This window comes from Bos grunniens, chromosome 18 (genome assembly GCF_055505025.1).
Source record: "Bos grunniens cultivar Pamir isolate PY7600 chromosome 18, Bosgru_T2T1.0, whole genome shotgun sequence".
NCBI classification, from domain to species: domain Eukaryota; kingdom Metazoa; phylum Chordata; class Mammalia; order Artiodactyla; family Bovidae; genus Bos; species Bos grunniens.
In genome coordinates this window covers 48,247,270-48,271,634 of record NC_141182.1, presented here as the reverse complement: position 1 = coordinate 48,271,634, position 24,365 = coordinate 48,247,270, and the positions used below count along the sequence as shown (strand labels likewise).

At 51.4% G+C, this 24,365-nt stretch overlaps 2 protein-coding genes across 51 annotated transcripts in view; both read right to left on the bottom strand.

Annotated features, from left to right (window-relative positions):
• The window catches only part of CATSPERG (catsper channel auxiliary subunit gamma), a 30,173-nt gene extending 22,396 nt beyond the window's left edge, over positions 1-7,777 (bottom strand). For 26 of the 50 annotated variants that reach the window (XR_015145906.1, XR_015145908.1, XR_015145907.1 and 23 more), the window contains exons 1-5: positions 7,440-7,676; positions 5,952-6,379; positions 1,172-1,316; positions 683-812; positions 431-503 (exon numbers count right to left, since the gene is read on the bottom strand). Coding sequence is in view for 12 of the 50 variants with exons in the window: in XM_086352282.1 (XP_086208408.1) it covers positions 431-503; positions 683-812; positions 1,172-1,316; positions 5,952-6,350 (747 nt within the window). In the remaining 38 variants the exon portion in view is untranslated. Of the gene's footprint in view, positions 1-430; positions 504-682; positions 813-1,171; positions 1,317-5,951; positions 7,105-7,137; positions 7,288-7,439 lie in introns of those variants that run through there. The other 24 variants (XR_015145912.1, XR_015145904.1, XR_015145902.1 and 21 more) reach the window with 13 other exon arrangements.
• A 2,670-nt stretch (positions 7,778-10,447) lies between these two features.
• Positions 10,448-22,566, bottom strand: KCNK6 (potassium two pore domain channel subfamily K member 6). The gene is made up of 3 exons (XM_086352305.1): positions 22,130-22,566; positions 14,553-14,948; positions 10,448-14,380 (listed from the first exon to the last, which is right to left on the bottom strand). Exons 1-3 carry the CDS (start codon positions 22,449-22,451, stop codon positions 14,160-14,162), a joined length of 939 nt encoding a protein of 312 aa, XP_086208431.1. The 5' UTR covers positions 22,452-22,566; the 3' UTR covers positions 10,448-14,159.
• Positions 22,567-24,365: the final 1,799 nt, after the last annotated feature.

Below are 24,365 nucleotides of genomic sequence, written 5' to 3'. Positions count from 1 at the left end.
ACAGAGATCTAATTCCCCTCAGTCTGAATTCTCTCCAGCACACTGACTGCATTTTAACCTGCTGTGGGATTGACCTGATCTCATGTGTGCTGGTCTGGTGTCTGTCTCTCCCACTAGACTGTCAGCTCAAAGAGAAGGCACGGATTTGGGTCTGTGTGTTCACTGTTACGTTCCCGTGGTGCCACACTCTGTGCTCAGGAAGTGCCTACTGAATGAATGAATGCACTGTGATTAAGAATATGGGTGCAGGAGTCAGGTGGACACAGTTTCAAGTCTGTGGGCAAATGGCTCCATCCTTTTGGGGCCTCAGTTTGCTACTCTTTAAAATGGGTATGTTAGAGGACCTTCTCTCACAGGTCACTGTCAAGACTTAATGTGTACTTAGCAGAGCATGGCACCGGGGCGCTTCCCATCACCGGGGCCCCCTCACCTCATTTCCCACAGTGAATTGGAGTTCGTGGTCTCGCCCTCTCTCCAGGAAGCCGTTGATGTTCACGTGAAACCTGGAGGTGGGTATGGGGCAAGCACGGGTGTGGGCTCCGGCTGCTGCCAGGGCTCACAGCCACTTCCCTGCCCCTTTCCCTCCCTGAGGACCCCTCTTGTCTTCTATGGGAATCCGCCAATTAGGAAGCCCCTCCCAGAGTCTCCACGCCTCACCCAGCCCGGGATCCGGAAAGGGCACCTTTTATTGGGAATGAAGGGCCCCAGGCCATTGCTGCTAACGTCCACGCGCATGACAACGCTGCCGTTCTTGATGGGCATGGGTGTGTACCAGCTCATGAGACACATCTCCTCTGCGTCACATCTCTCTGCTGGCAGGCGGTGGGCACTGAGGCTGCTGGGGCCTTCCAGTAGCCTCCTCCCCCCCTGGCCACAAACCACTGGGATCCCCCCACAACTTGGCATGTTCCATTCTCAGCCATGGATACCCCTGGGGCCTCTGTGTGGCCCCATCTGGGCCCCGGAACCTGCTGAGGCCTCCTTGGCCACCCCCCTCCCAGGTCAGAGATCCCTGTGAGGCCCCCAACCATCCCCACATCCCCATCAGGTCATAGGCCCCTCTGATGTTCCTAGCCGCCCCTTGAGACCATGAACCCTGCTGAGGTTCCCTGGCCACGCCCACACGGCCACGCCCCCACCCACCAGGCAGGCTGTGACCCTCCAGGCTCACCTGGGCTGCGGAAGGGGGCTGCCTCCATCTGGATCTGCAGCTGCTCTATCTTCCAGCGATGGAAGTTGACTGGGGACTGGAAGGTGACCAGCACCACTGGCTTCAGCCCTGTCAGGTGGCCCTTGCGGACCAGGGCCTCAGAGGACTGAGGGCGAGATGGCCCCACAGGGGTGCCCTTAAGAGAGCCTGTGGGTCCCCCTGCCTTGACCCAACCTTTACTAGCCTGCCTTCTTCCTAGGCTGGGTCAGGAGAACAGACTCTCCATCGTGGGAAGGTCAGAGAACATGTTCTAGGTTTGGGGCTCAGGAGTGGGACAGGACCAGTCTAGGAGAAGGGTGGAAGTGCTTTCAGCTGGGAGGGAGTCAGGAGGTCTTCCCGGAGGAGGTGAGTCCAGAGCAAGGTCCTCAGACAGAAATTAGACATAAGGAATGCATAGGGCAAGAAAGCATGGGATAAACAAAAATGTAAAGGTGGGAGCACCTGGCACCCATAACTACTAGCAGCATCTTCCCTCACTTCAGGGATTCCATTTTCACTCTTGGGGCTTCTGGTTTAGGGACTGGGATCTGGGATATGATGGGGCAGTTAGCCCCTGGAGAAAGGCATGGCAACCCACTCCAGTATTCTTGCCTGGAGAATCCCACAGACAGAGGAGCCTGGAGGGGCTACAGTCCATAGGGTCACAAAGGGTCAATCATGAGTGAGGTGACTTAGCAAGCAGGCAGGCAGGGGCAGTTAGACAGAAAGGAACTAGAGACGAGGGTGACCGGGCGGCCAGGGACAACCTCCCAGAAATGCCAGGATCCTGGCTGGGCTAATAAGGGAGGGCAGGGCTTAGAGCAGCAGTCCCCAACCTTTTTAGCACCAGGGACCAGTTTAGTGGGGACTAAATTTTTCCACTGACCAGGGTTGGGGGGTGGGAGGAAGGTTTCAGTATGATTCAAGTGCATTACATTTATTGTGCACTTTATTTCTATTATTATTACATCAGCTCCACCTCAGAACATCAAGCGTTAGATCCCAGAGTTTGGGGACCCCTGACTTAGCATGGAGATGGAAGGAGGAAGACATGTATTCTAGGGTATGTGCTGTGCTGTGCTTAGTCATTCAGTTGTGTCCAACTCTGTGATCCCATGAACTGTAGCCTGCCACGGTCCTCCGTCCATGGGGATTCTCCAGGCAAGAATACTGGAGTGGGTTGCCATGCCCTCCTCCAGGGGATCTTCCCAACCCAGGGATGGAACCCAGGTCTCCTACACTGCAGGAGGATTCTTTACCATCTGAGCCACCAGGGAAGCCCATGCATACTGGAGTGGATAGCCTATCCCTTCTCCAGAGGATCTTCCCAACTTAGGAATCAAACAGGGGTCTCCTGCATTGCAGGCGGATTCTTTACCAGCTGAACTACCAGGGAAAGCCGGTTCTAGGGTATAGAACAGCATTAATATTTCATTTTTTGGCCGGACCATGCGGTATGCAGGTCCCTGATGAGTGATCAAACCCAAGCTCCTGGCACTGGGAGTATGGAGTCTTAACCACTGGACCACCAGGGAAGTCTCTAGAAGAGCATTAGAAAAGGCTTGGAGGCAACCCCAAGAGACAGCTGTGCTCAAGTCACTGTGGGCAGGGGTGTGGGGGGAGCTATGAGACACGGGTGGGAGATTTAATTAAAATTAGTCTGATTCCTTTGGCACAGGCCTTCATCCTGAGGAATGCCTCGGCCCAGGCCCTTTCAATCCTGCCCCCTATACCTGTCCCAGCCCTACCTCTGGCTTCCAATCACAGGGGAGCAGGTGTGGGTGTGTTGGGGACCTCTTCCTTATCAGGGCTATACTGGCCACAACTGCCCTGGTGCTGTCCACCCTTAACTCTTGTCTGGACCAAGCATCAGCCTCCTCCCTGTCTCCTTGCTCCTGCTCTGCCCCCCATTCAGCCTGTTAACACCTGAATACCATTGCATCCCTCCTCTGTTCAAAACCTCATGGCTTCATCTCACTAGAGAGAAAGCCAGGTCTCACTCTCCCCTCCCACTGTCCCCCTTGCTTAGTCTGCTCCAGCCACACATGGGCTCTGGGCGGTTCCTCATATACACCGGCTTCGGTCCTATTTCAGGGCTGCTGCACCTGCTGTTCCCTAGGCTCCAATGTTTTCCCCAGTTCTCTCCCTTTTCATCATTCAGGCCTCTGCTCAAGCTCTTCAGAGATCTTCCCCAACCATTCCAGCTAACGCCTTCACCTTATTTTATTTTCATCTTTGCACTGATTACACTATTAAGTTGTTTTCTGTATTTACTTGTTGATTGTCTGCTTCCCTGGTGGGCTGAATCCAGAAGAAAATTCAGGCCACATTGTTTATCACTGTACTGCTTCCCCACCCCGTTGTGGGAAAAAAAAAAAAAAAGAGGGTCTGACTCAGAGTTCAGTGTTGCATAAACAGATAAAGGAATGACTATCAGGCTTTCACAGATAAGGAGAGAAGGTTGATGGAGTCAACTCTCTGCCCAGGTCACACTCTAGAACTTATTGCTAGTGTTCACTTTCTATGAACCAGCCACTGTGCTCAGTGCTTCACACATATTTAATCATTTTATGAAGTGGGTACGATCATTATTGTAGCCTTGTTAAAGATGAGGAGACTTTGGTACAGAGAAGTTAAGTGACTTGCCTGAGATCACTCAGCTGTTATGAGCAGACTGGTGTTTGAAACCAGGTAGCCTGGCTTCAGAGCTCAAAGGATTCACAATCATGCTGTACTTCCTCCAGATAATATGAGTCCACGGTAGATTCAAACCCAGGTCTGTAGCCTTCAGAATTTCAGTTCTAAACCACCACATTCTGCTTATTTCAGCCAAAGCAATCTTAAGGAAGAACAAACTTGGAGGACTCAAACTTCCCAATTTGAAAATTAATACAAAGCTACAGTAACCAAAACAGTGTGGTGCTGGCATATGGACATATAGAACAATGGAATAGAATCATATCCAGAAATATACCCTTATACTTATGGTCAACTGATCTTTGACAAGGATGTCAAGACAATTCAATGAGGAAAGAATAATCTTTTCAGTCCTGGCATAACTGGATATTCATAGGTAAAAATTAGACCCCTACCTCACACCATATACAAAAACTAACTCAAAATGAATCAAAGGCCTGAACATAAGACCTAAAACAAACAAACAAACTCTTAGAAGAAAACATGGGAGTAAATTTTCATGACTTCTGGTTAGGTAAAGCCTTAGACAACACCAAAAGGACCCGCAACAAATGAAAAAAAAAATTGATAATTGGGCTTTATCAAAAATTAAAACTGTGGTGCCATTGTATGATATGTGAACTATATCTCAATAAATGTAAAGCTTTAGTGCTTTAAAGGACATCATTAAGAAAGTGAAAAGACATGGAAAGTGAAAAATATTTACAAATTATATATCTGAGAAGGAACTACTTTCCAGTATTTAAAAAGAAATTTTATAATGTGACAATAAAAAGACAAATAACCCAGTTTTTAAATGGGCAAAGGATCTGAACAGACATTTCTCCTAAGAAGACAGATAAATGGGCATATGCTAATGGGCATATGAAAAGATGTTCAACATCATTAGTTATGAGGCAAATGCAAATCAAAACCACACTGAGATACCATTTCGCACATATTAGATGGCAAGAATCAAAGAAATGGACAACAACAAATGACAATATAGAAAAACTGGATCCCTCATATACGGTTTATAAGAATGTAAAATGACATGGATTTGCTTTGGAAAACAGCCCAGCAGGTCCTCAAAAGTTAAACAGAGTTATCATATGACCCAGAAATTCATTTCCTAGGTATATACTGAAGGGAACTGAAAACAGATGCTTACACAAACACAGCATCATTCATAATAACCACCCCCAAAGTGGAAATAACTCAAATCACTATCACTTAATGAATGGCTAAGCAAAATGTAGCACATCCATACAACTGAATATTGTTGTTCAGTCGCCCAATCGTGTCTGACTCTGTAACTCCATGGACTGCAGCATGCCAGGCCTTCCTGTCCCTCACCATCTCCCAAAGCTTGCCCAAGTTCAAGTCCATTGCATCGGTGACTTAGCCATAAAAAGGAAATACTGATCCATGTTATGGATGGGTCTTGAAAACATGTTAAGTGGAAGAAGTCAGGTACAAAAGGCCACATATTGCTTGATTCCATTCTTATATGAAATGTCCAGAATAAACAATTTCACAGAAGTAGAAAACAGATTAGTGGTCTCCAGGGGCAGCTTGCAGAATTTTAGTTCCCCAACCAGGGATCAAACCTATGCTCCCTGCACACCAAGCCGGGACTCCTAGCCACTGGACCACCAGGGAACTCTTGAACTGTATATTTTTAAATGGTGAATTTTAGGACAAGTGAATTCTATCTCAGTTAAAAAAATATTTTCTTTACTTTATGAGGAAAATATCTGTTTCTTTTTCTTTTTGACCCCAATATCTGGCATGTGGGATCCTAGTTCCCTGACCAGGGGCCCAACCTGTGCCTCCTGCAGTGGAAGCTTTCAGTCTTAACCACTGGACCACCAGGGAGTATCTCTCTGGTTTTTTTCTTTTCTTTTTTTTTTAATGGAAATTAAAAGCTAACAAGCACGAACTATGTGCCTGGTGAGATACCAGGAATCTTCTTGAATCTTTAAGGTCCCTAGGGTTCAATGGTGGCATGCCTATTTAAATGTTAGAAAGGGGGAAAACTGAGGCCTCAACAGAATGAACATCCCCTGCCCCCGCACCCACTCACCACCTCTCCTGTGCAGGAGTAGTTGATCTTCAGGTAGTAAGGAAAGCCCAAGTATGTCTGCAAGGAGATGGTGAGCAAATGTCCAGAGCCCAGAAGGGTGCAGCTCCAGGGCCTCTCCCATTCGTCTGCCCCCAGTCCCCTCACCTCGTCCCGGTCGATGGGCGCGTCCACTAGCAGGTCGAACACTTTGTCCACTGTGTACAGCTCTTGATCGACGAAATGATCAATCGCGTCGTTCTTGCCTACTGACTCTAAGTTGTTCAGGACAACCTGCCAGGTGCACTCCTGGGTTTCCTGTATCGCCCACAACCTCCACGGTGCCAACAGCACCACCAGCAGTGCCCACAGCGCCCACAGGACTCGGAGCCTCGGCCACGGAGCAGGGCCAACAGGGAACATCTCGGGCAAGTGGGTAACGTGGCTTCAACCTGGGGAAGGCGGAGGTCACCAGCCGGCCAGACTGTTCTTGGTAGGCGCCGTCTTAGATCCCGCCTTCTTCCTGCGCCCCGCCCAGTCCCTGCTCCTGGTCCCGCCTCTGCTCAGATGTCTGGCCCCACCCCTATTCTTGCTCCTAGCCTCACTCCTACTTTTGCTCCTGGCTCCGGTCCTGTTCTTGCTCCAGGTTCCTTTCCTGCTCTCGCTCCTGGCTTCTCGCCTGTTCTTGCTCCACGTTCCTCTCCTGCTCTCGCTCCTGGCTTCTCTCCTGTTTTTGCTCCCGGCTCCGCCTGTGCTCTTGCTCCTGGCTTCTCTCCTATTCTTGCTCCTGGTTCCACCTCTGCTCCAGACCTCCGGCGGGCAACTACTGCTCTTCTGGACCCCGCCTCTGCGGCTACTCCAGGGCTCTCCCCTACTGTTGCTCCTGGCCATGCCCCTACCTCTGGTTTCGCCCCGCCTCCCAGCCTCACCCCTTAACTTTGTCCTATCCTTCTTTGCTCTGCCTGTGCTCTGCCTCCGACACCTACTCTTCAGTCGGTCTCTATTTCTGTTTCCCGGTTTAGCTATGCCCCACTTATTGCCCCCAGTTCCTCTCCTCGCATACCTGGGCCTGGCTCCGCCCCCACGTCTTGCCCCGCCCCCCCACATTTCTCCGCACCGCCCCTTTCTCCGTGCTCGGGCCCTGCCCAGGTACAAGATCCTGCCTCTAGACCCGTCCCTCTCCCGAACCTGTACCTTCCCCACGCCCCACCTCTTCCCCTGTCCTCGCTTCGACTTCTCGCCTGTAGCTTGCCCCTCGCTAGTCTTCTGCGCCTTGTCCCTCCCCTTATCGATCCGCCCTCCCCCCTCATCCTGGGGGAGATGTTCTTCCCAAGCCCGTTCTTTGCCCCGCCCCCTCCTGTGACCCCGCCCCTTCTCGTTGGCGACCCTTTCTTTGCCTTGGGAACTCTCCTCGCCATTGGCCTTCCGATCGCTCCGCACCCTCTCTTGGCCCTGCACCTCCTCGTTCCCTGCCGGCGCTGCCTTGTCTGTCAGCACTTTCTCGGTCCTCACCTTCCCCCTGAACCGCGGTACCTTGTCTCCCCTCTTCTCGCCACCTCTTTCCATGCCCTGGATAGCCCAGCTCTAAGCTCCGCCTCTTCTAGCCCCGCCCCTATTCATCGCCCTGCTTCCTCTCTTGGCCTCACCAGGCACCTCGCCCCGCCCTCTCTCCGCCCTGCCCGTCCTGTGCCCAGTCCCTGGACTCTCCTCCTTTTCCTCAGCCTTTCCCCGCCTCGCCTCCCCCCGCCCCTCTCCTCCCCTTCTTAACCCCGCCCCCACCCCCTGCATCCCTCCCAGGGAGGCCCCAGGCACTCCCTCTTCTCCCTGCCCGGTGGTACCAGTCACTAAGTTAAAACCGGTCAACCGTCACTGCCGCTCCAGTCCCGCCCCTCTTGCCCGGTCTCAAAATGGCCGCCTACACTTCCACAACCGACTTCTGTTTTTCGCGAGGCACGCCTGTCTCCGTGGCAACGCGCTTCCCGACTAGCGTTTAAGGCTTAAGGGACAGAGGGAGGGAGAACTCGGCGCGGGCCCTGGACTGCAGAGGGAGCTGCGGACGAAGTTTGTGATAGGAAGGCCTTCAGGGAGTTCCTATTGGTCGTTCTGGCCTACTTATCCTTCTACCCAATCAGACTTTGATATCACAATTCTAGTGAAAAAAAAAATTAGGGCTCCGTGTGGGAAATTAATCTGAATGCGGTTTAAAACCCTCCTCTGCAGAACAAAGACAAAGGCAGTCATATCATAGCGTTGTCTTGAGAAGTCAATAAGATAACACGTGAAGACTACCTGGCACAAATAAATATTCAATAAGTTAACAGTTTTCACTGGTACTCTGACGCCTACTAGTTAAGGACTCAGACTGTCTTTTTATTTTATTTTGCTGCTGGGATCATAGTTACCCCACCAGTGACTGAACCTGAGCCCCCTGCAGTGGAAGCTGGAGTCCTTGCCACTGAACCGCCAGGGAATTCCCCAGACCATGACTTTTTGATGGACTGCAAAGCTGACTTTAAACTCCAGTGGTTTTCAAACTTCAGAGTGCATTAGACTCAATCAGAAGGGCTTGTTAAAACAGATTTAGGCTCCACCCCCAGGGATTTAGATTCCCTGAAGTCAGGTATGGATGTGAGAGTTGGACTGTGAAGAAAGCTGAGCGCCAAAGAATTGATGCTTTTGAACTGTGGTGTTGGAGAAGACTCTTGAGAGTCCCTTGGACTGCAAAGAGATCCAACCAGTCCATTCTAAAGGAGATCAGTCCTGGGTGTTCTTTGGAAGGAATGATGCTAAAGCTGAAACTCCAGTACTTTGGCCACCTCATGCGAAGAGTTGACTCATTGGAAAAGACTCTGATGCTGGGAGGGATTGGGGGCAGGAGGAAAAGGGGACGACAGAGGATGAGATGGCTGGATGGCATCACAGACTCGATGGACATGAGTTTGAATGAACTCCGGGAGTTGGTGATGGACAGGGAGGCCTGGCGTGCTGAGGTTCATGGGGTCACAAAGAGTCGGACACGACTGAGCGACTGAACTGAACTGAACTGAAGTCTTTAGATGGGGCTGGAGCATTTGCATTCCAGGTGATGCTGATACTAATGGTCTGGGGACAACACCCTGGGAACCTTCCATACCTCCCCAGGACCCCAGGGAAACATCCAAACTAAACTGTTTTCCAGAGTTCTGCATAAACTGATGCCTGTTGTCCCTCCTGTCCACTCATCTGTTTCTCTCTGTGGTCCAAAGCCTAGTCTTGAGTATCCTTGAGAGCCAGTATGCTGGCTCTCCTCTGAACTGTGCACACACTATAAACCCCTTCTGGAATACCATTCCCTACTTTGTCACCACCTGAGCATTTTCCTTCCTTCATGTCTTGTCTGTGATACAGGAGCAGCCCTCATCCCTCCCCTGACCACACTAGGCTATGGCTGCCTGGGAATGGGTCTGCTTCCCACTGCATCACAGGCTCTGTGAGGGCAGGCCTGGGGCTTTATCTATCATTGTTGTTTCCAGTTCTGTGCAACACAGCACAGAGTAAGTGTTCCATGTAAATAAAGAGCTGATGAAAGTCTGTGCCCCCCACCCACTAGCCCATCCCCACAGACCAGGGAGGGTGACTTCATCTGAGGGAAGAAACTCAGCAGCTGTGCACCTGAGCCCTTCTAGACTCACAGAGGCTGAGAGACTGGGGTGTCCTCACGGTACCCCCTGACTTTGGAATATAACCACACCAGGAAAAAGTGCCTCTGTTACTGACATGCCCAACATATACCCTACAGTTTCATTTATGCTAGCAAAAGACTAGCAGCCACCCACATGTCCATTAGTGAAACATGGAAATAACTTGGACTTCCCCAGTGGCTCAGTGGTAAAGAATCTGCCTGCCAGTGAGGGAGACGCAGGAGACATGGGTTCGATCCCTGGGTCAGGAAGATTCCCTGGAGTAGGAAATGGCAACCCACTCTAGTATTCTGTGGGATGTGTGTCCTAGAGGAGGCACAGCAGACATAAAAAAGGATATAAGGGACTTCCCTGATGGTGCAGTGGATAATAATCCACCTGCAATGCAGGGGACACGGGTTTGATCCCTGGTCTGGGAAGATTCCACATGCTGAGGAGCAACGAAGCCCATGCACCACAACTTCTGAGCTGATGTGCTGCAACACCTGAAGCCTACAAGCTTTAGGGCCCATGAGCCACAACTAATGAGCCCCTGTCCTACAACTCCTGAAGCCTGTGCTCTGCAATGAGAAGCCCACGTACTGCAACAAAGGGTAGCCCTTGATCACTGCAACTAGAGAAAGCTCACACACAGAAATGAAGACCTAGTGCAACCCCAAATAAAAACAAATAAAAAAAAAAGAAAAGGATATGAGACCTACTCTTGCGCCTCTGAAATGATCTCTGAATGACACTTGAGTTGGTAAAAAAAAAAAAAAAAAAGCAAGGTGCAGAAAAAGAATATTAGAAAAGCATATAAAAATTATATATGCATATATGAGACATATAATATGAAAAAGGTACAGAAATGAGCCAATATTTTATTGAGCACCAGACACTGTTCTAAGAGATTTACAGATATTGCTTAATTCTCCAACAAGTCCACGAGGTAGGTGCTGTTATACCACTTCACGGATTGGCGAACAGCACAGGAAGGTGCAATGAGTGGCCCCAAACCACAGACTTGGGAATGACAGAGTTCAGATTTATACCCAGGGACTTTGCCTCCAGAGTCTGTGATTGTAATTACCCCACCATTCAGTACCACTGTTGCGAAGTGAAAGAAAAAAATTAATGACACACGTATACACACAGGTATATTGCTGGTACATGCCTAGGAGACCTGAGAAAATCTGTCATCACAGCCCACATACAGGAGAAAGACTTATTTCTATTGAATATTCTTCTACTTTTTCCATTTTTAAGTGTGCACTTTTTTTTTTTTTTTAAGTATCTGAAATGAGCAGGGCCTGGTTTCTTTTAGAGGAAGGAATCTGGAAGGAGCAGTGGTGGGGAGCAGAAGCCAGATCACACAGGCACCTTCCTCCCTCAAGCAACTGCCTCTCACCCAGCTACTGACTTTAGCAGCAGGGTCAACAACTGTGCTGAGGAGCCAGGAAGGCTGGGAGACTGAGAAAGAACTAGATAGTGGATATTTCTGAGCCTCCATGTGGCAAGGTGACCAAAAAAACAAAAATCCTCATCTAAATCTCTGTCTTGCACTTCCTGTGTGATCTTGGATAAGTTGTTTAACCTCTCTGGGCCTCCTGTCCTCATCTGCAATATGGAGAATGTACATGACTTACAGAGTTGCTGAGAGCATAAAATAAATTCTGGTGTATCAAGAGCTTGGAACAGTGCCTGGCAGGTAGTAAATCCTATATAAGTGTTCTCTCTCGTGTTATTAAAATGATTTTGTGTGACTTCTTAGCATCATTTGACAATGTTGACTTTTCCCTTTTTAAAAGTCTCTCAACTCTCACCAATATTTCCCACTCTCCTGGTTTTCCTACTCCTCTCTTGAACTTCCTTTCTGCCTCTTTTGTAAGTTCTTCTCTTTGGTTGAGGGGTCATTGCTCATCATATGGGACTATGTTAATTAGAAAAAGAAGTCCCCCCTGAAAAAAAAAGAAAAAGAAATCCCCTTTGGGCATATTCAGCCCTGAACTTCAACTCCAAGTTGTTTCCACCCTGCCGTCCAGGCAACCCTTATGCAGGTCCCTACCTGCATACTTATACATCATCATCCTGGCTGACTAGTTTGTTGATAGCTCCCATTCTCCCAACTTTCTGCCTTTCTAATATAAGCCCAGTTTTGTTCAAGTATTTCCCAGCCTGCAAACTAAAACCTCAGCCCCAGCCTCAGTCCCTGGTGGCAGGGGAAATCCTGAGGAATTCAAGCTAATCATAGTGATGCCATGATCACTCTGGCCGATGATTGACTCAGGAGCCAATTTTGGTCAATGATTTGGAAGAGGAAGTCTGCTGGGAGACACTGGGAAAAGGTTTCCTTCTTTCCAAAGAGGCACCATGGGAAGATACACCCCTTTCCCTCTTCTTGCACTAAAAATTAACATGTCTTTTTGTGATGCCTGGACCTGTGGCAGCCACTTTGTGGCCATGAGGAGAGCCCATGTGGGAGCCAAGCCTTCAGCTGAGGGTAATAGAGCAGAGAGACAGGGAATCAAGGAACACAAGACCCTGTTGGAGTTGTGAACTGTATCATACCCAGAGATCTCTCCAACTTGGGTGATATACAATATACAACCATCTCACTGCTTCAGTCAGTGCCAGTCAGGATTGTGATACTTGCAACCCAAATCCTTCCTTACTGATATATATGCTATGGCTGATTTCTCAAGGCTGGTCTTCTCTTCATTCCCACCCAGGGCTGTCAATACCCACCTTCAGAGTCTTGGTTTCCTCATCTGTCTGCAGCCTCAACCACCCCCTAAGTCCTTGCTCCGAGGGTCCTGTGACTTCCTGCTTCCTTCTCCTGGGTGTCCCTTTAGCCCTTCACAGCCACCATTCCAAACAAGCCTCAACATCTCCCTACAAATTAGTTTTCTCGCAGGTCCCCGACCTCGGGGGCAGCTGAGCATTGTCGGATCTTCCCCTGGCCTTGTCCCTCCCAAGTCTGTAAGCCTTATGGCCCGTCCACCTGGCCTTCTGAGCATACCTTGACTTGCCCCCTCCTCCCCTTCCCTCAGCCTCACCCAGTCCCACTGTCTCCTGCTTCACTCCTGCCCCAGCCTCCCCTGGGCACCCAGCCTGCCCCCCGCCACCCCACAAACACACAGCAGCAAAAGCCCAAATCTAACCATGGCCCTCTCCTGCTCAGATCCCTTCCATGGCTCTCTAGTGCCCTCAAGAAAGAAGCCAAGTTCCCAAGATGGTCATTTAAGGACACTTACAATGTGCCCACATCCAATGATAATACTACATTATCTTCCTCATGTGTAAAGTACCCAGAACAGGGCCTAGCCAAAGAGATCATCCCAGAATAACATGGCAGGCTCTGTGAAACCATCTTTTGAACTATCATTATTGCCATTTTACTGATGAAGAAACCGAGGAAATAGGGGCAAAATGACCACCGAAAGACACAGGCAGGACACCGCTGAGTTGGGATTTGAGCCCAGACAGGCTGGCTCCAGCTGGAGAAGGGCATGGCAACCCACTCCAATATCCTTGCCTGGAGAATCCCATGGACAGAAGAGCCTGGTGGGCTACAGCCCATGGGGTCGCAAAGAATCGGACACAACTGAGCAACTAACAGACACAAGCTGGCTCCAGAGCCCAGGGGACATAATGTAATTAGTTCTTGGTAAACAGGAACAGCTGTTACGATGGTGTCTCACTAAAAGCAGTACCTTCCATACTGGGCTAGGATCCCATCTCAGCTTCCTGGAAGACTCTATTATACAGGCCTACCCCAGGCATATCCAAATATGTCTAGCTCCCTGGACACACTGGAGGAAAACGAGTCAGGTACACCTTCTTCCCCAGACTGACTACTCTTCAGATTTCAGGTCTGAGTGCAGTTGCCCCTTCCTCCAGGAAGCCCTCCCTGACCTTCCCAGCTGGATTGGGTACATTCCCTGTGCTTCCTCTACCCCAGCCCTGACCACCCTGCACCTTCCCCTGCCCCCACTAATGAAGTCCTGCCTGTTATGAACTGTCACTGTATGGGAGACAGGACAGCGAGCCCCATGAGAGCAGGGCCCAGAGCATCTGGAACACTGTGGTGGCCCCAGCGCTGCCCAGCACGGATTGGCACAGAGGAGGGAGTTTTGAATGAGGGAATATATTCTTCCCACTTGACCCAAGAGGTGAATCAAGGCTCAGAGGGGGCCAGTCACTGGCCCGAGGTGAAGTGATCAATCTAGCACCTGAAATGAGGTCTGAGCCCAGAGCCTGGGAGAATCAGCAGGTGATGAGTGGCTACTCGGGTGAGAGAGGCAGATGGCATGAGGCAAAGACTGAGAAATACAGGGTCGGTGAGAAAGTCAGGGACGCAGAGTGTGCGGGGAGGCGGGAGGAGGGGCAGGGGAAACAAGGCAGTGCTGCTTCCTGGATCAGGGCGGCGCTCAGGCCGGTCAAAGGGCAGACAGTGGAGGCAGGGCCTCAGGAACACCAGGGTGTGCTTGTAGACAGGCTAGTCCATCGGTTCCAGTCCCGAGGGCCCCTCAGCCGCAGGCCTGGTCTGCAGCTGACCTGACACTTGCCCCAGCTACCTGGGGATGGAGGCGTAGTCCACGTGCGAGCCGGCGGTGAGCTGCTGGTGTGGCTCGGGCTCGGGGCTCAGGATGTCCACCCGATCATCTTCCTCCGCGAAGCTGGTGGGGCATGGAGTGGGCAGCAGGATGAGCTCTGTGAGGCCATGAAGGTCAGACACACGGCGGAAAGTCTGCACCAAGAGCACCATGGCGACCAGGCCCAGGAAGAGGTAGACTGCAGAGATGGCGGAGAGGCAATGAGTGGACCCAGACCGCCCACATCATGGCCATGGGGCTACGAGATCCCCCAGGATGGGGCTGTGATTCTCAATGTCCCACCCCTCTGGGATGGGGCCAGGTTACCCTCACACCAGCCCTCAGTCCCCAGCCAGCCTAACCCCACTCACCTGTGACTAACAACTTGTAGACGGCCCGGTAGGGCTGGCCGGGGGCCTCTCCCGGAACGTAATCACCCAGGCCGATGGTGGACAGAGAGATGAAGCAGAAGTAGAAGGCATCCAGGAAGCTCCAGGCCTCCTCAAGGTGGGCAAAGATGGCGGCTGGCACCAGGAAGCAGACGGTCACCGTGACCCCCAGCAGGATGGCCAGGTGCCAGCGGGCTGCCTTCCGGGGGGTGCAGCCCCAGCGCTGGCTCACCCAGGACAGGGGCGTGTGGGTGAGCAGTAGCGACAGGCGCTGGGCTGAGGCGGTCAGCAGCAGCATGGTGACTGGGACGCCCAGGAGCGCAAAGGCGATGGAGAAGGCCTTGCCCCCGTCGGTCAGTGGCGTCGTGTACCCGTAGCCTGCGGGAGTCAGGGGGAAATCCTTCGGCCCACTCAGCATCCACTCTGGAGTCTGTGATTGCCCTAAACTGAAGACTAATTTCAGCCTCAAAGCCACCCCTCCCAGACTCTCTTATCTCCGGTGATGGCACCTCCACCCTCCCCACGGCTCAGGCTGAGAGCCTGGTGTCATCCTCGGCTCCCTTGTCACTCACATCCACTCTGTTGTCTCAACTTTTGCACAGAGCCCAAACCTACCCACTTTCCCCCTCACTCCACCCCAAGGCTTCCTCCTGGTCCTGTCTACCGGCAGCCTCCTCCCTGGTCTCCCTTCTCCCCCCATGCAGCCAGAGGGACCCTGTGAACTCGGGAGTCAGGTCATGTCCCTCCCCTGCTCAGGGCCCTCTTGTGGCTCCATCTCAGGTCAAAGTGCTTTGTCTGGTAACCCACGGACACCACACAATCCAACAGGGCAGCGCGCGCCCTGCAGGGGGTGCAGCTTCTCTCAGGGGTCCGGGAAGATCCCCCATGCTGCAAGGCAACTAAGCCTCTGCGCAACTGCTGGCGCCCACATGCCCTAGAGCCAGTGTTCCACAATGAGAAGCCCACACACTGCAACTAGAGAGTAGCCCCCACTCTCCTCAACTAAAGGAAACCCACGGGCAGCAATGAAAACCCAGGGCAGCCAGAAATAAAACAATTTTTAAATGAGTGTGACAAGCCCCACCGTGCTTTTGGAGGACTGTGGAAAAACAGGAAGGTCAGTATGGGTGTGAGTTCTGCAAACAGAAATACGACAAAGGGGAATTCAGGTGTTGGTGAAACTGGCTCACTTTGGCAATGCGTAATTTCCCAAATAAATCAGACCAAAGGGTCAGAGATATGACTGGGGTGGTAAGGGGTCTGATTCATGTTGACAGTAAAATGTCTTGCCCAAAAGACCACAGATCCAGCCTTGTGGTCCATAAGAAAGTGTGAAAGCATTGCCCATACGAGCAGCTTTCCCCTGAGCCCATCTTCCACACAAAAGGATCCCCTGACTCTGACTTTTTTTAAAAACAACAACAAAAAAGTATTTATTTATTTGACCGAGCCAGGTCTTCTTAATTGAAGCACGTGGGATCTAATTCCCTGACCAGAAATTGAACCCGGGCCCCCTGCATTGAAAGTGTGGAGTCTTAGCCACTGGACCACAGGGAAGTCTCCCCCTGGCTTTTATATAGTCAAAGGAATCGAAAGCAGGGGCTCAAGAGATACCTGCACAGCCATGTTCATAGCAGCATTCTTCACAATAGTCAGAAGGTGGAAACAACCCTTGTGGCCACCGATGGGTGAATGAATCAACAAAATGTAAGTGCAAACAATGCGATATTATTCAGCCTTTGAAGGAAGGAAATTCTGATACATGCTACAACGTGGATGAATCTTGAGGATATTATGCTAAGTGAAAGAAGCCAGTTGCAAAAAGACAAAGCCTCTGCAATTCCATTTATATGTGGCACTTAGTGTAGTCAAAATCATAGAGACAGGGGACTTCCCTGGTGGTCCACTGTCTAAAACTCAGTGTGCTCCCAATCCAGGGGGCCTGGATTTGATCCCTGGTCAGGGAACTAGATCCCGCATGTCGCAACTAAAGATTCTGCAGGCAGCAACGAAGACCGAAGATCATGTGTGCCACAACTAAGATCTGGTTACAGCCAAATAAATGAATTAATTTTTTAAAATAATAAAATAAACATTAAACAAATCACAGAGACAGAAAGTAGAACAATGGTTGCCAGGAGTCGAGGAAAGGGCAAGTGTGGAATTAGCATATACAAGGGTATAGATTCAGTTTTGCAAGATCCAAAGAGTTCTGGCAACTTCCCTGGGGGTCCAGTGGTTAAGAATCCACCTTCCAATGCAGGGGATGTGGGTTCAACCCCTGGTCCCGCTGAGGGACTAAGATCCCACATGCCTCAGGGCAACTAAGTCTGTGTTCCACAACTAAAGAGAAGCCCCTACACCACAACAAAGACCTGATGCAGCCTAAATACATAAATAAATATTAAAAGAAGAGTTCTGGAAATAGGTGCTGGCACTGGTTGTACAACAGTATGAATATACCTAATACCACTGAACTGTACACTTAAAAATGGTTAAGATAGTAAATTTTATGTGTATTTCGCTCCAGTTAAAAAAAAAAAAAAAAACTAGGGAAAAATAAAGGATCCTCTAGATCTTGTTGGATACGTGGCTACCAGGAATAAAGACATTCCCTCTTCCAGTGCAGCTAGATGTGGTCTGGAATAATTTATGGCCAAGGAGATATAGATGAAAGAAGCAAGTAACTTCAGAAAGTGTCCTTAAAGATAGGGAGACGCCTATCTCCCTTCTTTACTCCCTCCTCCTGCTGACTGGATCACAGATAGGAAGGCTGGAGCTGAGCAGCCATCTGGGACCATGAGATGAACTTGGGAATAGAAACCGTGCCTGGCCTGAGAGTTATATTGGAACCTGAAGGTCTCTGACCATGCAGCACCAATCTGGTCTTGGACTGACTCCCTTGAATGTGAGCAAGAAATAAACTCCCATTGTATTTAAGCAACTGTTATTTGAGGTTTATCACTTATGGCTCCAAGCTTCATTAATACAAGGATTTTGATGGAGAAACTCTAGCAGCCTGGCTGAAAGGACAGGTTTGCAAATGACATGAAATTCTTATAAACAGAAAAAATCAGAGTTAGAATAGAGTTGGAGGCGGGGAGGGGGGGCTTCCCTGGTGGTCCAGGAACTAAGACTCTGGACTCCAAATGCAGAGGGCTGGGGTTTGATGCTTGGTCAGGGAACTAGATTCCATATGCCACAACCAGGAGTTTGCATGCTGCAAAGAAGATCGAAGATCCCTCGTACCCCAACTTTGACCCGGGGCAGCCAAATAGATAAACAAATATTTTTGAAAAACTAGTGAATATTTAAAAAAGAAAGAAAGAAGAATAGAATGTGGGCTATGAGCCTCAACTTGCTACTTCCAAGAGTTGAGTCCAAAGCAGTGCTTTGTTACTTGGTGCCTGTGTGATATTGGCCAAGTGACTTCTCTCTGAGCCTGTTTCCTCAGAGTACTTGAAAATGGTCTCATAAATGATCCCTTCCTTGAGTACAGGTTGGGACAGGGCACCTAGCATAGTCATGGAAAGAGTCAGCAAGACTGTGATGCTTGCTCCCTCTCCGCATTCCCAGTTCCAAGTGGGCCGACTCCTCCAGCCCTGGCCTCAACTGCAGTAAGGCTGCCTGAACCAGCTCCAGGCCTCAGATCTTTCTCAGAAGACTAGGGCCTGTGACAAGCCCAGGAACGCTGTGGGAGAGGCCTCTCTGAATGTTGTCGGGTTTTCATTTCTCTAGATATATTCAGGGCTCCCGGCTTTGCCAACAGCACTAATGATAAATGAGGCTCTGTCAAGCTCGGTTATTATTACTGGCATGTCTCATGGACACAGCCTTCCTGCTTGACCAAGCTTGAGTCAGGCCCCTCTGAGTTCTCTTCATGACTAAGCCCGGTTTTAGCAGGAATCCTAAGTTAAGAATCTGTCTGCAATGTGGGAGATGTATGTTCAATCTCTGGGTCAGGAAGATCCCCTGGTGAAGGGAATGGCTACCCACTGCAGTATTTGTGCCTGGAGAATTCCATGGACAGAGGAGCCTGACAGGCTACAGTCCATGGGATCGCAAAGAGTTGGACGCAACAATGCCACTAAGTTTATTTAGGGAGAATCCCCCACACTTGACATCTGATCAAATTTCTCATTATCCACCACTTGTACTGAAGTCCTTGGCAGTCTTTAACAAGAATCCTATTAAGCCAATTTAGCAAGAATCCCCTTAGCATCCATGTCGCCTCTTAGTACTTTTCCATCCACTAGTCCCCTCCTTCTGCTCTCAGCTCTAAACCTCCAGCTATCTTTGCTATACTCTGAATTGAGGGCAATCTCTCTCCCCTATTGCAATAACTTACCATTTTCAAGGAATGTCAGACATTTTTTTACAATAGACATGTATCACCCTTCATCATTCATGGAAGCCTAAGAAGTAGTGTGGTGCACTGGCTAAGAGCATGGGACTCTGGGGAATTCCTTAGTGGTCCAGTGATTTAAGGCTCCATCTTCCAATGCAGGGGACTTGGGTTCGATCCCTGGTTGGGGAACTAAGATCCCACCAGCCACAGGGCAACACACCTCACGTGCCACAGCTACTGGGCCTGTGTGCTCTAGAGCCCGTGCTTCATAACTAGAGACGGTCTAGTGCCACAACAAGAGAAGCCTGTGTGCTGCAACTAGAGAAAGACCACGTACCACAACAAAGACCCAGTGCATCCAAAATTTAAAAAAAAATTTTTTTTATTTAAAAAAAGAGCATGGGACTCCGAGGCCTGACAGCCTTGGTTCAAACCTGCACTCTACACTTCCTAGCTGTGTGGCCTTGGGCAAGTTGTCCAACCTCTCTGGGCCTCAGATTCTATTGCTAAGAAACAGGACCACAAACAGCACCTGGCTCACAAGGCTTATTGTGATGAGTGAGTTAAAGTCCATACGTGGCGTGGTTAAGTCTTCTACCAGGTCTTACTATTCCTGTGAAGTAGGGAATGTGATTATCCCCATTTTGCAGATGACGGAGGACACAGAGGACTAGAGATCAGCAGTGGCTGAACAGGAATCTGAACCTGTGCCTGCCTTGAGTTTGGCTTCTTCACCTATCCTGCCTGGGATGACTTCTCAGAAGGCAGGATCTAGGAGGAGACAGGGAGAGTGAAGCCCCGAAGCAGGTTGGGCAGGCTCAGCCAGCAAGTGGCCAGCGTCTGTGAGATCCAGCCCAGCTGCTGTGGCCGGGTTTGCTGGTCCACTTGACAGTGACAAAAGGCCCTCCCGGTGACAAATGGCAAAGGCCATTGTCAGCAGGGATGGGGAGTTAGGTGTGTGGGCTAGCTGAGCCCCAGACCCCTCCCCAGTCCAAATCCTAGCATGCTCAATTGCTAAGCCATGTCCAACTCTTTGCGACCCCATGGACAGTTGTAGCTCTCCAGGCTTCTCTGTCCATGGAATTTTCCAGGCAAGAATACTGGAGTGGGTTGCTATTTCCTTCTCCAGGGGATCTTCCCAACCCTGGGATCGAACCTGCATCTCCTCAGTCTCCTGGATTGGTAAGCAAATGCTTTACCACTTGAGTCTCCTGGGAAGCCAAATCTTAGCAAAGAGGCAAAGAGGAAGTTTGTGGGCTGGGGAGGGGTTGTGGGAGGACCAGCAGAGACTGACAAACAAAGGGATTTTCCAGGTCTGAGGAGCACTGAGGTGAGGGATTTCCCAGGTAGGGCTGAGGGGTGAGGTGTGTTGGTCCTACTTGAGGCTGTAGAAGTCCAGAGAAGGGGATCTGTGGGGTCCAGTTAGTAATCTGAAATCAGAGGCCAGTGTCCTGGTTTGAAACAGATCCTGGTTTGGGGCTGGGGTCCTGGGTCCAGAGGAAGAAGGGGAACAGGCACCAGTGAGATTACAAATGGGATTAGGAGGGGGTGGTTCTCAGGTAGAGGGGGCTTCTGAGCCCAAGGATGCCTGAGCCAACATGATGGGGGGAGACAATGCTAAGGGGATGATGGGAGGGGGCGTGTGTCTCATGTCCTGGCTCAGAGTGTCCAGGGTAGAAAGCGGTAATGGTCTTGAGTGAATAGTGGGGAGGGTTCTGGGGTACAAAGAGCCTGGAGCATCCTTGATGGAGGGAGAGTCCAAACCAGGCTGGGACAGAGTTGGGGCAAAAGGTCCCAGCTGTGGGTCTGGAGGAGACTAAAGGGGTCCCAGGTCCCAAGGAGGTTCCCTTTCTTGAGAAATTCATGGTGGACAGGGGGAGTCCAGGGGCGGGGGCAGCAGGTTCGGAGAGTAGAGTCCCTGGGCTGGTACCCTGGTTGGGGGGTGGGTGGATTCTTGTCTCAAGGATAGCATGTGTGACCAGCGTTGGGGTCCCAGGTATTCTGGGGCTCTTATAAGGAGTATCAGGGACCAGAAATTGGTGACAGTCTCAGCTAAGGTTGTCACATTCAAAGAGGCCCCTATAGAATTCCCTGGTCGTCCAGTGGTTAGGACTCTGAGCTTCCACTGCAGAGGGCAAAGGTTAAATCCCACATGCTGAGTGGAGAGGTCAAAATAAATAAATAGAGGCCCCCGTGGGAAGTCCCTGGTCTGAAAAACACTAGGGGTTTTTGCTGGAGCTGTTTTGGGACTGGAGGAGTGGAAGTCTTGGGTGAGGACCTTCTGGTTAGAAAGTCAATGGTTCTTCCTGGAAGGCGCTCAAGTTCTCTCCCACACTTCCACAGCTGAGAGCTGCAGAATTGCAGGGGTGTCCCTAATGGAAGGAAAGCCCTGCATTGAGGGCTCCCCCAATACAAAGGAGATGCCAAGAAGGAGTGGGATGTGAAGAGGGGTCTTGTGTCTAGAGTCAGGGCTACCTGCAGGGAAGTATGACAGTGGTCAGGAGGAGGGCAGGGGCCCTTGCTGGGGAGTGGTCTAGGTCCAGAGGGGTGGAAGTCTGAGATGGATTCCCTGGGTCTTTGCTGAGGGATCTCTACTGGCAGTAAGGTCTTTAGTGATGGTGCCTGGAGAGGGTCTGGAGATTCAGGGTCCTCACTGGGCCACCAGGGCCAGGAGGAGACTGGGGTAGGGCTTCTGGAAGGACACATCCCAGAAGGATGTATTTGCAGAATCAGCAGACAGTGTTGGAGGGGATGGAGGTCTGAGCCAGAGAGAAGGGCTGAGGTCCTGGGTGGCTAATGGGGAGAGGGTCTCAGGCAGAGGGCCCTGGGTTCTCAAAGGAGGTCTCTGAGGATTGTTCTAGGCCTAGAGGGGACTAGACCCAGGTCTCCAAGGTAGTTAAGACAGAGAAAGGGAGCCCTAGATGCTTGCCCAAAGGTACTCTGAGGATGGCCCCGGACCCCAAGAGAACTGCGGGACTTCCTACTGGGAGGAAAGGTCTGGATGGGGACTCCCCAAGGTGGAGGATCCCACAAGTGTGGGTCCCTGGTTCTCATCAAGGGGTTTTGAGGGCATCCTGGGTTCAGAGTTAATTGAGACTGATCTGCTGGGATCGGGGTATTTCGTGGTGGCTCTGGGGTCCCTAGGGAGGCGAGGGGGAGCGGGGGGTCTCGGGTCCTCGTGGGCCGGGGGCTCAGGGCGGCGCTCACGTACCCACGGTGGTGACCAGCGTGCTGGCGAAGAAGAGAGCCGAGGCGAAGTCCCAGGCGGGGTCCGAGGCATTGGCAGACCCGGAGGCATTGGCGAGCGCGGCGCGCCCCAGTCGTCCGGCCGCCAGCACCCGCTCCACGAAGGCGTCCAGGGCGGGGGCGGCCACACACGGGCTGCGCCGCAGCAGCTGCTGGCGCAGCATCCGCAGCTCGGCTCGGAGGCGGGCTTCGTGCGGCCCCTCCAGCCGGGCTACCAGCAGCGCGCCCAGCACCAGGTACGCGATATATACTGCCAGGGCGCCCGCCAGGAGCGCACCCCGCCGCATGGCTCAGCCGGTCGGCCCGCCTAGCCCCCCGCCGCCCCGCTGACGTGGCCCCCGCCTCCCGATCGTCCGGCGCCGGGCTTCAGTTCCGGGAATGCTCGACGCGCTGCCACCAGCTACCCAAAGAGGAAGAAAAGAAAAAAGGGGAGGGGCCGAGGTGGAGGAAACTGAGGCACGCCCCACCACCAGGTGTGGGCACCGAGGGGGAGGAGCCCAGCGCTCCCGGACCTAGGAGACCGGCAGGATGCTCCCTCCCCCGAGCGGGCGGCTCCCTGTGCCAGAGAGAATCCGAAAACTCCTTTACGCCCGCGGACCGAGGAGTCGCTGCCCGACTGCGCCGCACCGGGGCGCTTGGCTGAGGGGCCAGAGGGACAAACTGAAATCCAGCCCTCCATCCATTCGTCAAGTCGTGCGTTCTGGAGTGGGAATGCATCCACCTGGAGGGGACGCCACAAAGGGGGACACCACAGGGCCAGGTGTCACCTGTGCCTTCACAGACTGGGGATCCTTGCTGCTGCTGCTGCTGCTGCTGCTGCTGCTAAGTCGCTTCAGTCGTGTCCGACTCTGTGCGACCCCAGAGACAGCAGCCCACCAGGCTCCCCCATCCCTGGGATTCTCCAGGCAAGAACACTGGAGTGGGTTGCCATTTCCTTCTCCAATGCATGATCCTTAGCTAGTCACTTAAATCTTTGCTCAGCTCCCACTTTGTGCCCGGCCCTTTGCTGGTTGATGCCAGGGAAACAGCAGCGACCAAGGCTGTCCTGGGTCCTGCCCTCAGGGGGCTCCCAGCACTTCAGCAGAGTGACAGATCAGAGGATCAGGGGCTGTGATGAGGGAAGCAGAGAGACAGGGGCTGGGATGGCGATGCCTACAGGACTGTGGAGCCAGGACTCATAACTGAGAGACCAGAACAGTATTCAAGTTCCCCAGAAAAGGCTCAGAGGGTAAAGCGTCTTCCCGCAGTGCGAGAGACCTGGGTTCGATCCCTGGGTTGGGAAGATCCCCTGGAGAAGGAAATGGCAACCCACTCCAGTACTCTTGCCTGGAAAATTCCATGGACTGAGGAGCCTGGTAGGCTACAGTCCATGGGGTCGCAAAGAGTCAGACACGACTAAGCAACTTCATAACTTCATACACAGGAGGAAAGGGAAAGCCACAGTGACAGAGTCACTTGCTGACATCCTTCCGGAATACTATCACTCCTCAGAAGTCATTTCTACCATTATCTTTGCCTGAGATAACTGGAGGAACTGAGCGACAGAAAAGGGGAGGCTGAGGGGGAGAAAAAGGAGACAGAGTTAGACAGGGAGAGACAGAGGGCAGACACAGGAGAAACTAAGGTAACAATTTTCAGTGCTCCTCACTAGCAGGTGCGCCTGTGTGCACTCAGTTGTGGAGGGTCATAATGTTTTTGGCAAACCAGGGAAACCAGGTTGCAACACAGGAGCATTTTTATGAATATTTGGGGAAATGTCTAAAGATAGTGTTAAAAAAGAAAACCAGAGACCCCCAAATGTGCCACTTGTGCTAAACCCCATGATACCAACACATTAGTGAAAGTCGCTCAGTGATGTCCGACTCTTTGCGACCCCATGGACTATACAGTCTGTGGAATTCTCTAAGCCAGAATGCTGGAGTAGGCAGCCTTTCCCTTCTCCAGGGGATCTTCCCAACCCAGGGATGGAACCCAGGTCTCCTGCATTGCTGGCAGATTCTTTAAGAGCTGAGCAACCAAAGAAGCCCCATGATACCGAACCTAGATTTTAATATCTGACCTAGTTGCAATTTTGTCCTTCCCCAGGAAGGTAATCTTAATCGGCCAGTTTGGAATTTCCTGGTCAGCACCAGTGAGGTAATCTGTCGTGCGGGACCTCTCCATTTCTACACTCCCCACTCCCACCCCCAACTCCCACCTAC